The 23,803-nt window shown below is 35.7% G+C and overlaps 1 protein-coding gene across 4 annotated transcripts in view; it reads left to right on the forward strand.

The window, feature by feature from the left end:
• Window positions 1–23,803, forward strand: part of SPIRE1 (spire type actin nucleation factor 1) — a 282,349-nt gene that overhangs the window by 104,878 nt on the left and 153,668 nt on the right. For all 4 annotated transcript variants that reach the window (XM_016431690.2, XM_007487737.3, XM_007487739.3 and 1 more), the window contains exon 3: window positions 19,204–19,437. In XM_016431690.2, the coding sequence (XP_016287176.1) occupies window positions 19,204–19,437 (234 nt within the window). The remainder of the gene's footprint in view (window positions 1–19,203; window positions 19,438–23,803) is intronic.

Below are 23,803 nucleotides of genomic sequence, written 5' to 3' on the forward strand. Positions count from 1 at the left end.
TGATCATCATACAATATTTCTGTTATTGTTTATACTGTTCTCCTTGTTCTGCTCACTTCACTGCCTCAATTCATACAAGTCTTTCTAGGTTTTTCTGAACTCATCTTGTTTATCATTTCTTATGTTGTAATAGTTTTCCATTAAAACCATATATACCACAAGTTGTGAATTGATCCAACCATTCTGGAAGGCAATTTGGAACTACGCCCAAAGGACTTTAAAAGACTGCCTTTTGATCTAGCCATACCACTGCTGGGTTTATTCCCCAAAGAGATAATAAGGAAAAAGACCTGTACAAAAATATTTATAGCCACGCTCTTTGTGGTGGCAAAAAATTGGAAAATGAGGGGATGTCCTTCAATTGGGGAATGGCTGAACAAATTGTGGTATATGTTGGTGATGGAATACTATTGTGCTCAAAGGAATAATGAACTGGAAGAATTTCGTGGGAACTGGAAAGACCTCCAGGAATTGATGCAGAGTGAAAGGAGCATAACCAGGAGAACATTATTCACAGAGATAGATATACTTTGGCACAATTGAATGTAATGGACTTCTGTACTAGCAGCAATGCGATGATCCAGGACAATTCTGAGGGACTTATGAGAAAGAACATTATCCACATTCAGAGGAAAATCTGTGGGAGTAGAAGTCGAGAAGAAAAACGACTGCTTGATCACATCATTCAATGAAGATATGATTGGAGATGAAGATTCTAAATGATCACTCTCATGCAAATATTAATACTATGGAAAAAGGTCTTGATCAGTGATACATGTAAAACCCAGTGGAATTGCTTTTTGGCTATGGGAGAGGGATGGTAGAAGGGGAAGGAAAGAACATGAATCATGTAACCATGGAAAAATATTCTAAATTAATTAATTAAATTAAAAAAAAAAACATATACCACAGCTCATTCAGTCATTCTCCAGTTGATGGATACTCCCCCCATTTTGCAATTCTTTGCCACTACAAAAAAAGAGCTGCTAAAAATATTTTTGTATAGATAAGTCTTTTCCCCCATTTTTTTTTTCAGATATAGCTCCAGTAGTGATATTGCCTCGTAAAGGGCCCTTTGGTCATGGTTCCATTTTGCTTTCTAGAATGGTTGTATCAGTTCACAGTTCTACCAACAGTGCAATGCATTAGTACCCCAATTTTTCCCCATCCCCTCCAACATTTATTTTTTTTTGTCAGATTAGTCACTGATAGGTGTGAGGTGGTATCTCAGAGTTGTTTTAGTATGCATTTCTCTAATTAATAGTGATTTAGAGCATTTCCTTATAAGACTATAGTTTTAATTTCTTCAACTGAGAGCTGCCTGTTCATAGCCTTTGACTATTTATCATTTGGGGAATGCTTTGTATTCTTACAAATTTGACTGCATTCTCTATATATTTTTGGGAAATGAGACCTTTGTAAGAGACATTTGCTATAAATTTTTCTTTCCAATTTTTTATTTCCCTTCTAATCTTGATTGAATTAGTATACAAAGCCTTTTATTTAAAGGAATCAAAATTATCCATTTCATTTTTTGTTATATTCTCAATGTCTTATATAATAATAAATTCTTCCCTTATCCATAAGGTAAAAATTTTCATATTCCCCTTATTTGTTTGTGATATTGCCCTTTGTTTCTAGATCCAGTATTTTGACTTCATCTTGGTGTATGGTGTGAGAAATTGGTCTATATCTAATGTCTGCCATATCATTTTCTAGTTTTCCCAGCAATTTTTGTCAAATAGTGAATTCTTCCTCCAGTGACTTGGATCTTTGGGTTTATCAAACACTTACTATGGTCCTTCACTACTGGTTGCTGATTTTGTAACCAGTAGTAGTAGTAGTAGTAGTAGTAGTAGTAGTAGTAGTAGTAGTAGTAGTAGTAGTAGTAGTAACCTGTAACCTGTAGTAGTAGTAGATCCACTACTCTTATTTCTTAGCCAGTACCAGATTGTTTTGACGATTTTAACTTTATATTGTAATCTGAGATCTGGTATGCCTAGGCCTCTTTCCTTCATATTTAAAAAAATAATTCCCTTGATATTCTTGACCATTTGTTCTTTCAGAACAATTTTGTTATCCTTTTTTCTAGTTCTAGGGGAAAAAAAATTGGGTGGTTTGATTGGTGTTGCACTGAGGACATTTTTACTCATTTTTCTAGTTATTGCCTCTCCTCCCTTGTCTATCAGTTGAGATTGTGCTCTGCTCCTGAGGTAGAGAGAGCACCATTCCAAGCTTGTAGTGTAGCCTTCTCTTATGCTTGGGGGTAGATCTGCCTGTCTTTAGGTCTCTCGCTGTGCACTTCCAGGGAGTGGAATGACTGGTTTCTTATGGGAAGGCTTGAAGCATTTTTTTTCCCATCTGGATTCTGTTTTCCTTGCTGTTGGTTTCCCTTTTATCTCCTGTGTTGGACTATTCTCCACTTTGTGGGTTTGTTGCTCAGATCACATGGAAACATTTAAGGTTGGTGTTAATGCACCCCTGCTCTGCTCTCCTGTTTAAGGCTATTTGGCAACAAGTTGGACTATTCCTCTATTCTGCCCTTTTATTACCCTAGGTCATGTGGAAGTGGGTAGGGCTAATTTTAAGCTATTCCTTCTGCTTGTTTCCTTGCCTCAGGCCTCTTTAGAGCTGGTCTTGGGCTATTCCCCTTCTGCTCTTTGTTGCTTTAGGCTTCTTGGCACTCAGTAGGGCTATTCCAACCCTCCTCTCCCCACCTGCATTGCCTCAGGTCATGCATGTGGAAGTGCTCTGGGCCAGTACATTCTGCAAGTTCCCCCAGATGCTGCACTCATTGGGCTACTGTTCTCTCTCACTCCTGTGAGATATGCCTTTCCTGCTTTCCTTTGCTTTGAGGCATTTTATTGTCAATTTTTGTATATTTGGAGCATTTGGGCAAGTTGAATGTCCTTTACTCAAACAACTTAGTTCCCAGTATGCAACTCATTTCCCAGAAATTCTATTTGAATTTTTACCCATGCTATATTTTTCTTTGAAACTTTGCTTTTTGATGTTTTGGAGTCATTTTCTTCTGAGTTTGTGGTTCTTTTTGCTTATTTTTCCAGTCTGCTTCCTGCCTTCAGACTTGATGTTAGGGCCAAGCATTGTACTTTTTTTTTTTAAACCCTTACCTTCCGTCTTGGAGTCAATACTGTGTATTGGCTCCAAGGCAGAAGAGTGGTAAGGGCTAGGCAATGGGGGTTAAGTGACTTGCCCAGGGTCACACAGCTGGGAAGTGTCTGAGGACCTCCGATCTCTAGGCCTGGCTCTCAATCCACTGAGCTACCCAGCTGCCCCCAAAAGCATTGTACTTCTTGAGGGAAAGTCTAGGCTGGTCATGTTGCTAATTTATTGGGGCATTTTCTACCTGGCTATTATACTGTTGGTTTGAACTCTACAAGTTTCTGAGTGGAGTCTTCTGTCACTGAATTCACCTTTTATCAATCAGCTGGGAATCTCTGCTGTTTCAGAGGGAAAGAATTGCATAGTTCCTCTTGATCTGGAATTTTTGCCCTAGTTTTTTAAATTTGAGTATCAGAGCCATATTACATCTGTCTTTCCTTCTTTCCTGGCCCTCCCTATCTGGAAATAGCTTTCTCTTTCACTGGACCTTCCTCAGTCCACTCTTGAACTATGAGCCAGTACTGGGTAAAGGGTGACAAAGCTGCCAGTTGACACCTGCCCTCTTCAAGGTGCCCTGGTATGAGTCTGAGAATGCCCTTCTTATTTCTTACCTGATCTATTTTGGGACTTCTCTGACCAACATCTTCACCATTCCCAAAAGAGCACATTATTGAAATTACATTCATCAGAATATAAGACCTCTATCAGTCTTGGTACTTCAATATAATCTTCTCTACTTCTCTCCCCTCCCCTCCCCTTTCCTTTTAAGCTTCATTTTGTGTGTTGTATTCTCCATTAGATTACAAGTTCCTTGAGTGTGATACTGTCTCTCTTTTTGTATTGGTATCCCAAACACTTAGTATAATGCCTGGCACCGTTGTTGTTGTTAAGTATTTTCAGTTGTGTTCAACTTTTTTGTGACCCCATTGTAGACGTTTAATAAGTGTTTATTGATTGATTGATAAGTTTAGAACTTCTGCTTCTTCTGATGAACAGTCTCTTCCTATGCTACAGTTCTCACCATCTGGCATGTTTCTGGGTCAGTGCCTCCCTTAATATCCACAGAGCTTTTTGTTTCTCTCTCTATGATGGCATAGGTGAGAAAAGTGACTCTCTGTATCTTTGTCTTGGATTTCCCCATCAGGATTTGGTCTGGAACATTTTCAAGATCTGTTTAGAGGATTTTTTTGAGGGGGAGGGGAACTTGCTATATACTTCTTTCTATTCTGCTGTCTTGGTTCCATCCCTTGTCTTTTATTTTTCAAAGTTATCAAAAATACTTTCTCAAAAAAAGCGTGTATAGGTGGTCTTAGAGATTTATAGATCTCAGAAAAGACTCGGTATCTGTTCATTGTTCAGTTATTTCAATCTTATCTAACTTTTTGTGACTATTTGGATTTTTCTTGGCAAAGATTCTGAAGGTTTACCACTGACTTCTCTAGGTCATTTTACTGATGAGGGTACTAGGGTAGAGAGAGTTAAGTGCCTTGCCCAGGGTCACAGAGCTAATGCCTAAGAATAGATTTGAATTCCTGACCTCAGGCATGGTGCTGTGTCCACTGAGCCATCTAGCTACCCTAAATGATCATAAATTAAGCTAAAATTGATTAGAGGGATTACCTCAGAAACCACCCATGCAAAAGAGTATCACTGACACCCTTAAGATTATGATTCTTTAAATCTACTACTCATAATGGGCACTGACAAGTAACTTTGGGAACTATGATACAGTGGAAAGAGCATTGGACTTATCAGAAAATCTGGATTTACTTTTGACCTTGGGCAAGCCATTCTCTATCTTTGAGTTTCATTATTTACAACATGGAAATGACTTCTCCATGACTTATTTTAGTGAGGATCAAATAAGTATTTAAAGTGTTTTATAAATAGTAAATGATAATTTTCAATTATAACATATTAAAAGATAATCATGTTAACAGGTGAGTGGGGAAATAAGTCTACTATCTCTGTTAAATTGAGGACAGAGATGAAGATGGGTTGATGAAGATGAATAAGGGTTGCCCAATTATATGTTAAAAGCTTAACTACTTAAAAATTTTGTTTCTAAAATTATAATATAGCTTTGGTGTTTCTTTAATATTTGAATATAGTAATATAAATTTATTTTTCAATTCAATAAAATTCAATAAATATTAATTAAATGCCTCCCTTGTCCAAAGCATTGTGTTGGATACTGGGAATATAAAGATTTAAAAAAAAAAACATTCCTTGCTTGCTTTTAAGTAGTTTGTAAATTGCTAAAGGATATGACATTAATTTGGGTCCAATTTGGGAGAATTTCAATAAGATCTTTCTCTTTTCTAACATAGGACAGATATGGATCCCCTCCCCTCATTATGGTTGATTATGTTAGGAGCTCCTGGTGGCATTAAAGACAAGATCTGGGCTTGCTCTATAGCTTCATGATGCTACTCTTGTGGCTGTTTAATCTTAGTTCCTTTTTAGTTTAAAAATTACTTTGCTGTGTTTAAGGCTTGATCCAGTAACTAAATCTTGCACTAGTCCAGAAGCTCTCTTGTTACTCTTCCACTGCTTGAATACTTCTTTAGTCCAGAAACTTACTACTCTTACCTGCCTTAGTTCACTGTCATCCTTCAGGCTGTTGGTTCTATGGAGCACATATTTTCCTGGAAGAGTTCCCCTGGCTATGTAGGCTTCCCTCCAAGAAACCTAATCCATGTAGTGTCAAATGGGCATTTTTTTCTGGCTGATCTTCCAACATTTTTCTTTCTGCTCTCCTTTTTGAAAGCCATTCCAAGGGTGTATATGAACTAGCCACCAATTAATTATTGACTCTCAGTGTGCTATTAATTGGGCAACCTAGGACCTTGCCAAGGAATTTAAACCTTGAAAAGGGAATTTTACAACTTTAAAAGTCAGTATTATCTGTTTCCAATGAACAATGTATGAAAATGACCAAATAAAATAATGTTTAAAAAAATAATAAAAAAAATAAAAGTTAGTGTTCTGATTGTACACATCTAATTGGGAAATAACTCTCATGCTATTAATTAGACATCTTCTAGCCATTAGAATACAATTGATCTCATTTTTTATGAAAGGTTGTCATCCCCAACATTTTCTGGCTCTCTTGTTGAAGAAAGTGTTCTTGAGATGTGGGTGTGATGCTTCTGTACTATATATGAGTCTTTGATTTTTCTAAATTCATATTCTTGAACCACAATATTTACCAACACATTTTCATTCTTTCCATATACCCCATCTTTAAATTAAAATCATCACGTATTAAAGAAAATGTTGATTTAATTTGGAAAATCTCCAGTGCTTCAATGAATTTCTCTTTTTTTCCTCACCTACTTCAAGAGATGTGAGAGAATAAGCCACAAGTAACTTCATGGGTGTCTTTTTGCAAATGTTTATCATGAAAACTAAAGATGAAACAACTAAGTGATTCCCTTCCAAAAAAATATTTCTTGCCTTTGGACTTGTGATAAAATCAATTCCACCAACTTTTTTTATGCCTTTGAAAGGAGAACTTTAGAATGACCTTTCCATTCAACTATATCTATTTTTTCCTTTTGATTTCATTTCTAGGAAATGCTGAGATTGATAAAATTCAATTGTTCTAGTCTTATGTTCATTGTTCACTTTAGTATGATCCTTAGATTTAGAGAATCAACAATTAAGCTAATAAGTAGCCTATAAATTAAGTTATTTCTAACATACCTGACCCATTGATTGTAGAAATAGAAATAGGCAACAAAGGAGTCTCAGAAAGTCACTTAACCTCATTTGCTTCAGTTTCCTCATCTGTAAAATAAACTGGAGAAGGAAATGGCAAACGACACACACACACAAAAAGTCAGTATTAATGACAGAATATAGTTCCTATGAGTAGGGGCAACAAATATATTATTTAAATGACTTTTTTGTATACAAATCCATTAATTGGTTCATTAGTTCTTTTATTTTTTAACCTTCATTTAAAAAAATTTTGAGTTCCAAATTTTCTCCATCATCCTGCTATCCATTGGGAAAGCAAGCAATACAATATCAATTATACACCTACATATTCAAATAAACATAATGATATAGAATGTGATTAGAATATTGGAGAGATCCAAACAAAATACTTTCAGAACATGTGAAGAGAAAGAAAGAAATATAAGCTGAAAGCAAGCAAAGCCAGTTTCCTGGAGAAGGTAGAGTCAAAGCTGGACCTTGAAAGAAGGGAAAAATTTAGTAGGCACAGATGAAAGAGGGAATGTATTCTAGGTATGACCTTCATGAATTAATGGAGATGGAGAAGTTTGGGATAAGATTAGGGACAGTTTAGCTGAATTATGGTCTTTTAATGATAATATAAAAGAAGGCTGGAAAGGCAGTTTAGGGGCACTCAATATAATGCCTTGAATACTGGCTACAGAATTGAATTTTGTCTTAAATGTATTAGGGAGCTATAGGAAGTTTTTGAGGGAGGAATAATATGGTCAGATCCATGCATTAGGAAGATTATTTTGATAATTGCGTGAAGAAGATTAGAGAGAATATAGAATGAATATGGGAACACATTAAGAAACCATTATCATAGACTAGAGAGGAGGTTATGAGGAGAGGAGAGAATAGATTCTCAAATTCTAGTTCCTCAAAAAAATAGTTCCTCAAAATTCTAAGACACAAGGAAATCCTGATTTAGAGGAAAAAAATTCAGAACAAATGTCAAAAAATTGAAAATATCATGAGCCTCTCTGTAGGCAAGCTTCTCCAGAGTAACTAGAGAGGGGATAAACATCAGCTGTTAAACTAAAGCTGAACCAGGGGAAGCCATGAAGCAGAGCTGAATGGATCCCTGTCACCTGTCAGGAGTAGAAGATAGTGAGATCTATGCCACCTGCTGGGAGTAGGGAGCTGCTGTCTTGTGATAGAGTACCCACAGAGGAGATCAATTTTATCCTACAAAGAGTGGATTCCAAAGGGAGCATTGATGTGGCTGAGCAAACCCTAGCTGCCTACCTACCCTTTCTTGGAAGCTTTCCCAAGGTTATTACTGTAAACTTTGTAACCTGATAGGTCTCTGGAGGAGGGTGGAGGGAGGCAGATTTCATGCTTCAATATGAGCCATGATGTGAGTCTTTTATATGTCCTTTAATTTGTAAATCACATTTTTACATCTTGAACCTTATGAGCCTGAGTATATAAAGAAAATTGTTTGCTACCCTTTGGAGAGTTCCAGATACTGAGGTTCCCAGGTTCCACCTGGGCAGAAATGATAGGTCTCCAGAATACAACTAGGAACTTTGTAGCAAGGAGGAACTTCTATCACAAGGTTATAGTTGTAGGTCTCATGATAGAGTAGAGCTGGGCCAGAAACCATTATACTGTCTAATATAGTTTGCTTGGATATTCTTCTTTTGAGTCCTTCAAACTAATAACAGTTGTTCCTTATTTTCATGATGACCTATAAAGTCTTTGGCTTGGCTTTTATTTAGAAAATAACTTGCTTAGAAGAATGTGAATGAACTTAGGTGACCAGAAACTCTTCCTTTTCTTTAAAATTTAATTGCTTTTTCAAATATGGTTTGAATATTCAGTAATGTATTCAGTAAAGCCATGGAGCTGAAAAAAAATAGTATTCTCAAAATAGTAACAACTATCCCTTATGCCAGTTTTATTAGAATTTCAAGGCTTCATTTTTTAAAAAGTATAAATAATGTATGTGTTTACATCACATGCATTTTTGTAATTTTCAAATAGAACCTGTGTATGAATGCACAGTAGGTAGATAATATAAAATTACCAATGGCCTAGGGTAGCCATCTGTTAAAATCATTAACATTTCATAGATTTAGAGCTGAAAGGAACTTCTTAGGCCATCTAGACTGATGATCTCTTCTTGCAGATAAGAAAACTGAGGCCCAAGGATTTTAAGTGATTTTGCCCCACATCATACCAGTAAGAAGTTTCAGAGGTGGGATTTAAACCTAGGTTCTTTGACTCCAGAACTGGTATTCTTTTTTAGTTAGAGCCTACTAACTTATAAATATTTTTACTTAATTATTTATTAGATGAAAAATGTCAGATGACCTACTTGTGTCATTTCTCCCCTTCTTCCTTTCCATCCCATCAAGGAGAAAAGAATGTATTATGGACATTGTTTAATCTAAGCTACTCAGTACCTTTCATTGATTCAGCAGCTACATTCAATTTAATGAACATTTATTTATTAAATGTGTGAACTTCTTATAGGTACTGGGAATACAAAAAAGTTAAATGACTGTTCCTACTGTCATGTAATTTATATTCTTCATTCCCCATTTAGGAGACAAAACAAACATTAGTAGGTTATATGGCAGAAAATGGCAAATATAAAAGTAAATATCAGGTGGTCAAGTGGTAGGTATGATAAATTTGAGTAGGGGAGAGGCCACTTTCTTTTTTGTTTTTAAATTTATTTAAATATGATTCCATGTTTACATGATTCATTTTCTTTCTCTCCCCTCTTATTTCCCCCCTCCCAGAGCTAACAAATTACTCCACTGAGTTGTACAAATGTTATCACTATACTATTTCCATGTTATTCATTTTTGCTATAGAGCAGTCTTTTAAAGCCAAAACCCCAAGTCATATACCCATCACTTTACAAGTGATAAGTGATGTCATGTTTTTCTTTGCATTTCTTCTCCCATAGTTCTTTTGGAGTGGTCACTTTCAACCTGAGCTTGGTACTCAGAGAAGATTCATGAAAGAAATTATATCTGAGCTGATTCTTTAAAGTAAGAGGGAGTTTTCAAGAGGTAGAGATTTACCATGTCAGTGGTGTGCAAAGAGGAAAACCTTCAAGAATATATATATGGGAGAAAAGGAAGGTTGGGGAAACAGACAATAGTCAAGTTTGATTGGGAGTATACTGGGTGTTAGATCTTAATATGAAATAATACTGGAAAGGTAGGTTAGAGCCAAAGTATACAGTACTTTGAATGCCAAGCTCAAAAGCATATATTTTATTCTATAGCTAGTAAGGGGTCACTTAAGTTTTGTGAGCAGAAAAGAATATGATTAAATCTGTCTTTTCAGATTATCTTGGCAGTATTATGAATGATGAATTAGAAAGTGAAGAGCCTAGAAACTGGAAGGCCATTTAGGAAATGATTATAGTAGCCAAGTTGAAAGATGAAGAAGCCTTCAACTAGGAAGGCTGTGAAAAGGAGGGAACAGAGATGAGAAATATTGCAGAAGAATTGAAGAAGGAAGAATTAAAGAAGATTTCAAGATATCAAACTTGGGTGGTTGGGTTGCTATCAACAGAAGTAAAGAAATGAGGTGGGAAATGGACAGGTTTTGTGGGGGAAGATATTTGAGCTGAGTTTTGGAAATACTCTGAGAAAAATGGATTGCTTCATAAATATACATTGTGCTCTACCTACTAATTGTAACAGCATAAATATGAACAGCAAACAAGTCTAGTCAGAATCTTGTATGTATGTATATATGTATGTTACATATAATGTATAATGTATAGATGTATGTGTATATACACATATGCATAATTTTATAAAGTCCTACTCCTGTGCCTCTCAGAGTTGAGATGGCCCACATTCTCAAAGACTGTGCGGTGTAAGCTCTGGCAGGATATCAAGATGGAAATGAAAGTTTTAAGTAAAGTTCTTAAGGAAATGTAGGTGACTCAGTGGATGGAGAACCAGGCCCGGAGAAGAAAGGTCCTGAGTTCAAATGGCCCCAGATACTTTCTAGCTATATGATCCTAGGGGAAGTAACTTAAGCCCAGTTTTTTAGCCCATACCACTCTTCTGCCTTGGAAATGATACTTAGGATCAATTCTAAGATGGAAGGTAAGGGTTGTTTTGTTTTTTTTTAAAGAAAGAAACAAAAGGGACCAAAGTTTTACTAACTAATTAGAAGTTTTATGGTTATATATGTCATGAACAGTTTCCTTACAAAGAGAGTTAACAGGTGGTGAACATATGTACTGATCGATGTTAAAGAAAATGGGATTTATTGTATTTTTAACACACTGGAATTAACTGTTACAGAAGTCATTTTTGAATCAGCTCTCTGAGTCTGTAAGAGTAGGGCAGTTATAGTAGCTCTAAATAAAAAAAAAAAAGCTCGACACTAGAAAATGGGAAATAGATGAAAGAAATGAATCAACTAGCATTTATTAAGTGCCTATTATGTGGCAGTCATTGTGCTAGACACTGAAAATACAAAGACAAAAATGAAAGTCTCATACCCCAATGAACTTACTTTCTGTTAAAGCGAGGTCACGTATATATGCGTAGTGTAGAGAATGAGTAAAAAGATGATGACAGTAATTTTAGGTGGGAGGATACCAGTAGTTGATGGGGGTCTGGGGGTGGATCAGGAACATTTTTCTGTAGAAAGTAGAGAGAGAGAGTTGAAGAAAGTGAGAGATTTGAGGAGAAGAGCAAAAGGGAGAGCTCCCAAGCATTAAGGATAGCCAGTGCAAAGGCACACAGAGACAAGGTGCTCATGTTATGAACATCAGGAAGGCTGAACTATAAATATAAAGCACAAGAAATATAATAAGGTTAGAAAGGTACATTGGGGGCTAAGCTGTGAAAGTTTAAAAAAAAACTAATAGCAAGGAAAGTTGAATATAATCCTAGAGAAAATAGAGGGTAGCACTGGAGTTTATCAAACACAAGAAGAGAGACAGATAGACCTCTACTTTAGGAAGACCACTTTGGCTGCTGTGTGAATGGATTGAAGAAGAGAGAGACAAGACCATTGCAATAGTCTAGGTAAGAAGTGATTAGGACCAGAACTAGAGTGATAGCTGTGAGAAGTAGATTGATGCAAGACATCTTTCATTGTTATTCAGTCATTTTAGTCATGTTCAACTCTTCATCACCCCATTTGGGATTTTCTTAGCAAAGATCCTGGAGTGTAGAAAGGAAAACTGAATCAAGCTTTGGCCTTTCTGCCACTGAGGTAGAACAGACAGCAGTTGGAATGTTATAGTGAAGATTGATGGACAGCAATGACAGTTGGTTGGGGGGGGGGGGAGGGACAACTGGGAGAGTGACAGTTGTTCTTGAGGACTCTCTTTCTTGACCCTCTGACTGGAAGGAGAGTCCCTGTCTCGGGATATAACTACCTCTATTCCTGGGTTTTTCCCAACTTGGTGCTCTACCTGGATTCCTGGGGATTATGCCATTTAATAAAGGGATTTAAGGAGAACAGCTTGAACTTAAGGCCAGTCTTTAGGGCCTAAGCCCAAAGAGACAGGCCCAATAAGTTCTGAACATCAGAGTCTTTTTTCCTTCTTGCTATCTACTGCTAAGAACTTGAACTCAAGAAAGCTAGCATAGATTAGCATAGACAGGAATAAAAGAAATCCTTTTCAAGCCTGTGAGGCCTGACCTCAGCTCAAAAGCTGAGAGAGACTCAAACCCAGTCTGTGGAAAAGTATAGGGAAATCCCTCTTCCCTCTACCCTTGATACCTTTCCAATCCAACCTTGTTATTAAATTCGTCTTGAGTTAAATAACCTGCAGTCAGATAAGAGGAGGACTATCATTTCAGGACATAGAGGGAGCAGACCCTAAGAACAGCCATTCAACCATAAGGGGGTCTTTATCAGACCCCTGCTGGGCCACCTTGATCTGGGGGGGGGGGGAGACTTGTCCCTTAGGAGAGTTTGTGCTTACCTGCCCTGGGGTATCTTCAACATCAATTAATAGAGAAGACATCCCCTCAGGCTATCATAGTTGGCCATTTCTCAGGAACTCCATTTTCCAGACAACCTTTCAGCAGGGAGTATCTCTCTCCTTTTACCTCACCAGCATCCATATTCCCTCTATCCCTTCAACTCCTCCATTCCCTGTTACAAAACCTTCCTTATCCCCTGTACCTCTTTAGTCCTCTATAATTCCTTTAACTATTACAGGAATGGTTTGCCATTTCCTTCTCCATTTCTTTTAATATATGAGAAATTGAAGCAAACAGAGTTAAGTGACTTTCCCAGGAACATACAATTAGTAAGAGTCTGAGGCTGAATTTGAACTTATGAAGATGAGTCTTCTTGATTTCAAGTCCAGTACTCTATCCAGTACACCACCTTACCTTCCTATAATAGATATTTTGGAGGTGTAACTGACAAGATTTGGCAATTGTTTGAATAGGTAGGGTGAGGGACTGAGAATAATTCTAATGTTGTGAATCTGAGCTATTGGGTGGTGGTACCCTTACAGAAAGGGGGAAATTATGAGGAGGATTGGGTTTTAAGGAAAATATATAATTAATTCTGTTTTGGATATACTGACTTTGAGATATCTATAGGATATCTAGTTCAAAATGTTCAGTTGCTGATTTAGGACTGGAACTTAGGAGAGTTAGATTCATGAATCTGAGCCTTAGCTGTGCAGAGATGGTTATATAATTCATGAGAATTTATAAAAGCCTGCAAAGAGAGAAAGAGAAACAAGCCCAGGACAGAACCTTACTGATATATTCTCAATTAAGATTCAAGATATGGAGCAAAGCAAAAAAGACAGAAGGAAGAATCATACAGGAAAGAGGAAAACCAAAAGAAAATAGGTATAATGAAAACCTGGAAGAGAGTATCTAAGAAGAGAGGAGGGTGGAGAACAGTGTCAAATGCTATTTATGTGGGGAAGGGGATGAAGTTTGAATAAAGACCAATAGATTTGGCCATCATGAGACCGGTGGCAAATTTGGAGAGCTGTTTTAGTTTACTGATTAGATTAGAAGTCAGAAGGATTTGATAAGTGAATGAGAGAAGCAATAGACACCTGCTCTTCCCTCCCCTCAGTTTTTTAAAAAATTTGTCTGTGAAAGGAAGAAAGAGAGTTTGAGAGGACAATAGGATCAAGTGATATATATATATATATATATATATATATATATATATACACATACACATATATACATATATAGTGGTAGTCTCTTGGTGACTGAGAATGACGATGAATATATATATATATATATATATATATATATATATATATATATTTTTTTTTTTATAATTGGTGGAGACCTGAGCACATTTCTAAACAGCATAGTATGAGCAATAAGATACGGCTTGAAGAACAGAGAGAAGGGGTGATTGGGAGAATAATATGCCCAAGGAGATGAGAGGGGATGGGATCAGAGATACAAGTAGAGGAATGTCCTTTGCAAGACCAAAGGCCACTTCTTTTCTTAGAGGCACTAGTAAAGAGAGAGATGATGGATGGCATAAAAGGCAGCTAAGGAAAGGCTTCTTTTTTTTTTAATTTAAATTTATTCATTTATTTATTTGTTATATTAAAATATCCAGTTGATATTCCTCTCTCCCCATTAGAGAAGGTATTATTTGACAAAAAGATATATGTATATATAAAACTATGTCTTTTCTATTCATCAGTAGGTTAGCAAAGTATGAGGGGAGTTTTTCTGTTGAGAGTGAGTGTCAAGATAGAAAGTAAATGTGCAAGGTCATTGCTTAATGTTGAATGACATCTTTAAAACATTATCATGAATTAGCTACTTTCCATGCAGTTAAAGTGAGCCTTATAATATTATGTGTTGTTTGGAAATAATACATTGAGAGATGTGTTTCTATCATAATGCCAGATGTATTAGCTAACTAGTATATAGACATACCACCAGCAGACTAAATAAAATAGTCCAAATTCTCATGCTGTGCTGATTAATTTCATTTGCTTGGCCTTTTACTTTGATATTAGTAAAAAGAAACTTGGATGTAAGCATAATTATGTTAAAATGGAAAAACATAATCAAATGAACATTTTAGCTGTTTTAAAGTGAAAAAGATGGTGATATCTACATAAACTCAATAAGCAGACTTCTTTCCTCTTTCAGGCTTATTCTAATTTTTAACTGGAAGTATGTATACATATATAGATACACATATACATATTGAAAATTCATTAGTTCAGTACATATGACAAGTCTCCAGGTATAAAAAAAAATAACATTCATTATTTCTGCACTTTCAATCAAAGCACTGTACTTACCAACTTTGATGTCAAAGGTAAATTATTACAACCATGGAAAATGCTTTTCCAGAATCAGTTAAAAACATAAATGTCTTTTGAGTAGTATACAAACTAATAAAGACTTTTATTATTATTTTTATTTTGGTGCGATATGGACCTGTAATTTCATTGAGCTGAGGAACTCCCATTCAACTCTCTTCATTGATCAGTAACTGACCTATAATTTAAGGCTTATATTGAAGCCACTGAAAGGTTAAATAACATGCTTAAAGTCAGACAGCTAATATGTTCCTCAGGCAGAACCTGAACTTTTGTTTTCCTCACTTGATGGGTTAATATTTTAGTAGGTTTTTTCTTTTGATACTTTGAATGATTCATAATTTTATTGATTTGTGGATTTTTTTAGCTGCCTCTCATTTTTCTGACCATTAAGGGTCCATGTTGTATTATGAATCATCCATAGATAATCTAGCACACTAGACATCTTATTCTATTTTGTTGTGTGATTTGAGGGATATAGTAGTGTTTCTCAAGCTGGTTTTCTGTTGTCTCATTTCTGTTCCATGACCATATTTTCTCGTATTTCTGATCAGATCACAGATATCTTCAATTCTGCCTTTCACTCCATTTTTTGGATGACATTTGTCATTGGTCAAACTGCTGCAGCTTGAAGGCCAGAGCTGATGCAGGAACTTCTCCTCATTATTAGCTACTATGTACTGTACCATTGACAGTGGTAAATGTTGCTAGAAAGGAGTTAGAAACATCAACCATGAGGAAATAAGTAGGATCAGAAGACAAATACTAGGGAAGGCGAAGTGAACTGAACTATAGAGAACAGCCAAACAGAAAAACTGGGATGGAGAAATTAGAAATTAAAAAGTTGTTCAATGAATAGAAGTAAGTTCATAGCCTTTTTTTTCTTTTGGTAGCATGAGAGTGAACCATTCTTTTCCTTGTATCTTAAAGGCAACAGGAAACAGGAGGACTAAGTGACTACTATGGGGAATGATGACTGAGGGAGGGCTATTGTGTTGGGTGAATTAGAAGATACTCTTTGAGTGTGCAATCATAATAACATGTTTGTTTGTTTTTTTAAAGACTTAATAAGGCAGAGGGTTAAGAACTGAATGGTGGGGAAAGAAACAAAGTAGTATATATAGACTGATAGTTACACAGATTATTATAGGAAAAATGGAAAAGAAGGAACTCTGATAATCTGGAATATGGTGATATGTAAAGAAAGTAAAGTAGATCAGGAAACTCTAGTAAAGGGTATTCAATCCAAGGTGAAATCTAGAATAGAGACATGGTATGCTGGAAAGCAAGCAAAAGATTTTTAAAAATAGGAACTACGTACAGTATCTATCACAGCATTTTGGCATGTTTTGGTCCTCATGTCCAAATATAGTCTAGGTTACTGATAGAACTTATGACATTATTTTGTTCTTAGTAGTAGGCGAACAGATGGTACGTTGTTCCTTCCTCCTCATTTCTTATTTTGTGTGTTGTTTACTCCTATTAGAATATAAACTTCCTAAGGGCTAAGACTATCTTTATTTTTGTATTTGTGTCCCTAAAGCTTATGATAGTACTTGGTAATAATAAATGCCTTAATGAATGTATTTTTCATTAATTTATTCAATCAATATTTATTGTGCCCATTTTGTGCCAACCAGTGTGCTAAACCCTGGAGAAACACTCTGCCTCTGACCAAGAGCCTATTTTGACTATATCTTAAGCCATGGTCCAGAAATCTGAATCTTATTCTTAGATATCATATTGCTAAACTATTTACTTTTCAAAATGACTTTTCTCTTCTGAAATCTCTACTTTTAAGCAGCAGCAACTACTTGAAGCTGATAGATTAACTGTAATTACCTCTAATATAAAATGATTAAAATTTGTGGAACTATTAAAAATAAGAATTTGAGTTTCTAGCTACTTCTTACTTTTTCCTTTTTTAAAAAAAAAATCTCATTCCTACTTAGTTCTTTATCGTCCCATTTAGAAATACAGTCCCAGGAAAGAAATATAGATATTTTAGAGGTATTCAGGTTACAGTTAACTTTTTGAAAATATATTCCTGATTAGACTTTGAAGAAAAACTAATAATGATAAATTTGTGTGTGTGTGTGTGTGTGTGTGTGTGTGTGTGTGTGTGTGTGTGTTGTTTTCAAAGTATATTAGGTCAGGCCTAACCTGACCTTTGCCTTTTCTTAACAGTTGTAAACAAATAGCAAAAGCTTTGAGGGCAGGAGAGGAGGGAAAATAAAAGCTTTTTCAATCTTCCAAAGCATCCCTTTCATCTTTCCATCATTTCTCTTCCTTTCCTGCAACTTCTTTCCCTTGCCCAGAGGAGGAACGACAGTTCCATAGGAACACCTTTTGACTAGAGAAGATGAAGTGGAGGTTTGTTGACCAAGGCTGGATCCTGAGCTCTTCTGCCCAAAGCATAGCAGGATTGGGGTTGGAGAGCCTACCATCCACCTGTCCACATCAGCAGGTTCATTCATATCCAAAATTTTTACTTTTTTTTAAAAGTACAATTACTTAAGTTAAAGAAGCAGATGATTTTTGCTACATTTCCTGAGAAGTCTAGAATTATATCTACCATTTAAATATTGTGATTAGTTGAGAACTTTAGTTGGTATCTCTTAAAGGAGGGAGAGTAACCCCTAGCTTTCATTCATCAGTTTGACTCCTCACTAAATGCCAGTTCTATAAAAGGTCATCATAAATAGTGAGTAGTTGGGGGAGAGGAGAAATATACATATTTATTCAAGCAAATAATACACATAAATAGAAAAGTCATACAGATTAAAATTTCCCAGAAAATACAGAGTGAGTAAGTTCTTTCTTTGGTGCATATCTCAGCTTAACCAAGAAAGAGACCTCAATCTCTCTCAAGGGGAAATTCTTCAAAGTCTTTTGGGAGGGAAACTAGAAATCAGATCAGATTGAGAAGCCAGCTTCCTTTACATGACTGCATGAGTCTTTTTCTTTCTCTTCCCTGGAGTCAATCCTGAAGAAAATTTGGAACCATTTGGCTCTCTCTCAAGGAAGGAATGCAGAATGTCTCTCCTGTACCAACTCTGTCCACTTTATCTAGGCATACAATATTTCATCAACATTCTTTCTACTAATTAGAAGAGTTTCATGAAAAGTGTTTTAGGACTTGTTAGAAATCTAGGTCATATTTGTATTTATAATCTCAATGCTCCACAATCTGCCTGGAACATAGTAAGTGTTTAATAGATGCTCCCCCCCCCCCCCATTCATTCATTCAACCTAAAAGCAATAGGGAGCTCTTAAAATTTATTGAGTAGGAGAGTGGCACATACCTCCACTTTGGGAAAATCACTTTGGCTTTGTAGGTAGAATGGATTGAAAAGGGCAGAATTTTGAGTCAGGGAGACCAGTTTGGAGAATATTGTACTAGTACATATCAGAGGTGATAGTAGTTGTGAGTATAGTGAAGATATTATGGAGGTAGAAATATATGCAAGAACTGATTAGGGAAAGATTGAGGAGTCAAGGGTCAAGGATAGTGCCCAATAGCCTGGGGAATAGCAATGCCCACCAGATCATTTGTTATGCTCTTAACTTGTCCCCCCAGCAGCCATAGAAAGAAAATTCTTACACTGTAAAGTGGTTAAACATAAGAAACTGTTCTGGTTTTATTCATGGATATGACATTAAAGAAGTCTTGCTATTTGATTTGTTGTTGCTGCATCATAAGGACCACAGAACCATTCCATCTGAATTCCCACTGAAATTTCCTCTCTGTGTTGTCTTCCCTCATTAGAAGGACTCCTTTGAAAATAGAATGGTCTTGTTTTGTCTATTTGTATGTGTAGCACATAGTACTATGCTTTGTACATAGTTATACTTTAATTAATGCTCATTCACTTATTCATGCCAAGATTGTGAACCTAGGTGATTAGAAGGATGGTGGTGCCTACAGCAGAAATAAAGATGTTTGGAGGGTGGATGCGTTTTGGGGTAAAGAAAAGGAGTTTGGATTTGGACAATATTGTGAAATTCCAATAATTTTTATTTTCTTTTTCTCTCTCCTTTTTTTCTGATCATAGGTTATTGAATCCTTGGGAATTATTATTTATAAAGCATTGGACTATGGTTTGAAGGAGAATGAAGAAAGGGAACTAAGTCCTCCCTTAGAGCAGCTCATTGACCATATGGCCAATACTGTGGAGGCTGATGGTAGTAATGATGAAGGTTATGAAGCTGCAGATGAAGTCATGGATGAAGAAGAAGATGAGAAGAGAAAAATATCAATTATTCGATCATATAAAGATGTCATGAAGGTATATTATCTAGAAGCTTTGATCTTTGAGAAAGCTGTTAGTATTAAGTTCTCTAAACATTTTCAGTGATGGTCTCACTATTGTAGGCTATGTCCTTAGATTCTTATATATTTATGGGTGTAGAGCTATAAATATAACTGAAACAGGTGTTCAGACAACACATTTAATTCTGTGATATTCTGCCATCATGAAATGCTGATTTCAAGACTGAATTAAGATAGCCTTGCAGTGTTAACAATTTTTAAAATAGTCCTTACTAGGGGGCAGCTGGGTAACTCAGTGGATTGAGAGCCAGGCCTAAAGATGGGAGGTCCTAGGTTCAAATCTGGCCTCAGACACTTCCCAGCTGTGTGACCCTGGGCAAGTCACTTAGCTCCCATTGCCTAGCTCTTACCACTCTTCTGCCTTGGAACCAATACACAGTATACACAGTATTGATTCCAAGACGGAAGGCAAGGGTTTTAAAAAAAAAAATTAAAATAAAAAATAAAATAGTCCTTACTGCATTGGTTAAGTGAATGTACCAAATTTTTACACATTGACTTTTAAATTTATTCCTACTCCTTTCCATTTTAGCAAAGAAATGATAGTTCTGAGATTAAGAATCTTATAATCTATAAAGTTTCTAATGATTCACATTACTTCTTGTACTTGGATGTCTTAGTAATGTACTAAGTTTAAATTGTAACCTCAACAAAACTGTATTCGTAAATACCCTTCAGTAAGTTTTATTTAATTTATCCAACTTTCTTGAAGGTGATAACTTTAATATTGAGATCACTAGTTTTGGTCAAAGATGAAAATTAAGACAATCTCTGAACTAGAAATGTTGACCTTTTTAAAAACAAGTCTGTATATTGTTATCAATTGAATTATTACCCAATTACTTAAGTGAGTATCATTGGACATCATTAGTTCTCAGTTTGTCAATAGAGATTTCAGATGGTACAGATGCTGAAGAACTGAGATTAGTGTTTTTCAACAATAGTTTATAACTGACACTTAGCTACACTCTGCCTGTTAGAAATGTGTTCTTTTTCACTTTCTGAAAACTCAGAAACAGATGGTCAAACTATGGGGTACTATGAATTCATAGAACTTTGCTCAACTCTTTAATGCCATTATCTTCATTATCTTGAATCAATAGGCTACTGGAGTAAGATAAACAATCATTGCCTAATGAGATTAGCAAAAAATTGATTAATTTGTTTCTTGTGCTTTTGCCTGGATTGAGACTAAACTGACTGAGATTTGGAACAGCAAATAATTATCTTGCTCTGGAATACTGCTGACTCTTGTCATTGTTGTATTATAGTTTCTGATTTTTTTTTTTGAAAGTGGGCCATAAGATTTCTAAAGCCTCCTCTATCTTTAAGTTTCTTCCATAAGGAAGGGATAAAGAAGCGAAAGAAGCGTATGGGGAACTGTGGAGTACGGGCATATATTGAAAGAGAAGAGACAGTGTTTTGATCCTTACCCAATATTCAACCAACTGCAAATTTATATCTCAATATTGGATTTAGTTAGTTACCTTGTCATTTTTGAAAGAAAATTCCTGTACCTAGTTACTAGTGATGCCCATTGTTGTATACCTGTGAGAATTACAGAGTAGTTAGAATCACTTATGGTTCAATCGTAAGAGTAGTAATGTAGAATGTCTATAGGCTGATAGAACCATGACATTTAAGTGCATCCACAAAAGCCATTTTTATTTATAGCCAAATACTTTCTCAACTCATACTTGAATGAGAATCTTAAAAAAAAAAATCTCCTAGTGGCTTGCAGTGTGAAGATGTTGAATTATTTGTTTAAGATCATGTTAGGTAGTTAAGTGCTAGATCCAAGATTGAAACCTAGGTCTCTTACATCCATATCCTATGTTTTTCACACTGGTTCTCTCTGCTTTTAATCAAATTATGCTGCAACAAAATTCATAATTAAAAAATGCTTCAGTTTAGAAGAAGAATAGATCCAATTCTGGCAGATCTTTAAGGCAAAGAGGTGCTTGAATAAATTATTGATGGGAATTTTAGACTAAGGGAAATATTTTGGGAGAACATAGGTAGTAAACACAAAACAGTATATAACTTTTTAGGATTTTAACCCAAAAATAATATATAAAAGAAAAAAGAACTTAACTTCATAATTTTGATATTTTGATAGATGTTCTATTTCTGTCAAAAAAATCGTTCAACAATTGAAGTGTGTCGCAAATGGAGAATGGATATATTATGCTATAGTAATGTGATATAATTAAAAAATACTCTGATGCATCATTATAACATGGAGGTAGTTTTTGGTTTTCAAAGTCTGCCAATTTAGTAGAAACTCTGGCAGGCTCTACCATACTTGAAAAACTTTGAAAACTGTCCTGGCAAGGGTGAGTTGATTTTCTGAGGACTAATCTTATATATGTATGGGGAAGTTCTTTACCAGTACTCCAGCTATTTAATGATGATTACTTTGCCTATGGTGACTCATTAAACTAGGATACAATACAAAATGGTCCTTAGGCCTCTGCATTCCTCTTCTTCTGGAAGTTGGGGCATAGAGTGGTAGGAATCACACAGTTTCTAGACTATTCATAAATCTTATGTATTTTATTTTAACTATTTGCTAAATGTGAGATCCTTGTCCAGTCTTATTCCATACTGTTGGAGGAGCTGAATTGTATCTAGATGTTCTCACTTTAAATAAAGAAAGAAGTCTCTCTATAGGGCTCATACGTTCTGTTTGGGAAAAGAAAAGAGAGGGCAGAATTGAATTTTTTTGTCACAAGAAGCAGACTTTTATGGAATATTTTGGTCATTATTTAGTGCAATGCTTAGGAAAAGTATATTCCTCAAACCGCCACCAGCAAAAAATCAAATCAAGTCAAACAAAGTGTAAACCTTAAAATTTCTCAGACTTATGAATGTTGGAAATTTCCCCATTGGGGAATCTTCTACTTAAAAAAATTCCCTAGCAGATTGTGAGAATTCTACTTGAATGTGAGGGCTCCTTGCCTTGGGAATATCCCTACTCCACCCTACTTAGGACTGCTTTAGGACAGAGAGCTCCTTGAGAACAATGAAAGTGCTTTGACCCATGCTTATGGAAAGGACAGGAAGTTCTTTGAGTCATGACTGTTTTAGAATTGATACAATGGGATACTAAGTACCTATAAAGGTGGGGCAACTTGTAAACTATTTAAACCTAAAAGGGTGATAACTTATTCAGAGGTTTTTTCTTAATGAAATTTGTCGACACAGCAGCATTTTTTCCTGACTTACTAAAGAGATTAAAACTACTCAGCTGTGAATTCAAAATGGGCGGTCCTTTAGAAACATCTACAGTGATTGGTAGATGTAAGGACTTAGGGGAGGTGACAGAGGAGATTTTGCCCTTAAAAATAAGAGCTTAGAGAAGAGCAGAAATCTTGATTTCTGACTCTCATTCTGAAGGAGAGCTCCTTGAGGAGCTCCTCTGAGGGGCTCTGTCTCTCTGGAGTAGGAGCTCTGGAGGCTCTTGAGAGAGGCCCTTTGAAAAAATCTCTGGCTGGAAGACTCTTTGAGGAAGGATGCTGGCCTGGTGTCACTAGTATCCTTGTTTAGTCAGACCTTGTGGTGAGTGTTAAAAAACTGACTGATTTCTCTCTTAAGACTCAGGTCTAGGCCATATTGGCTCGAGGCCCTTCATACTTATTCCTTTCTTACTCTCTCTCTCTTTTCTTTGATTACTCATTGTATTGTTAATTAAAATCTCTATAAAACCCAATTGACTTGGGTATTTGAATAATCGGGAATATTTCCCTGGCGACCACCTTATATTTGATTTTAAAACCCAAGACACTGTAGTGAAACATATTTCTGGGGTCAAATTTACTCACCCTCTCTTATATCTATCACAATTTATATCTTCCACTATTTTAATCACTACAGTTTAAGACCTCAACCATTTTAAATCTCACAAAAGGAAAAAAAAAACAAAAAACCCCAACTAGTTAGTTTTTTTCATGCAAAGGATGAAGATGCTGAGAAATTCTATGAAGAACTCAGTAAGCCACTCTAGATTAAATCAGCATATATTTAGATAAATTGGTGACTTTAATGTAAAGGCAAGAACAATTGAGGATAGTAAAAAATTTGCTGCAAAGTTAATGTCAGAAATATAGAATGAGAGAAGCCAAAAGATTTGGAAAGTGCTAGACAGTATGGTGAAAACTTAAAAAAAAAAACCCAAAACATTAGAATTCATTATATTTTAACAGGAAGTAACCATTATTGATATTGGAGATACTTTGAATCAGATATCTGAGCCAAACCACTGACAGTTTTTCATTTTCTATTACATTAAAATGTTTTTGACAATATTTTAAAATCTTCAT

This window comes from Monodelphis domestica, chromosome 3, assembly GCF_027887165.1.
Source record: "Monodelphis domestica isolate mMonDom1 chromosome 3, mMonDom1.pri, whole genome shotgun sequence".
Lineage (NCBI taxonomy): Eukaryota > Metazoa > Chordata > Mammalia > Didelphimorphia > Didelphidae > Monodelphis > Monodelphis domestica.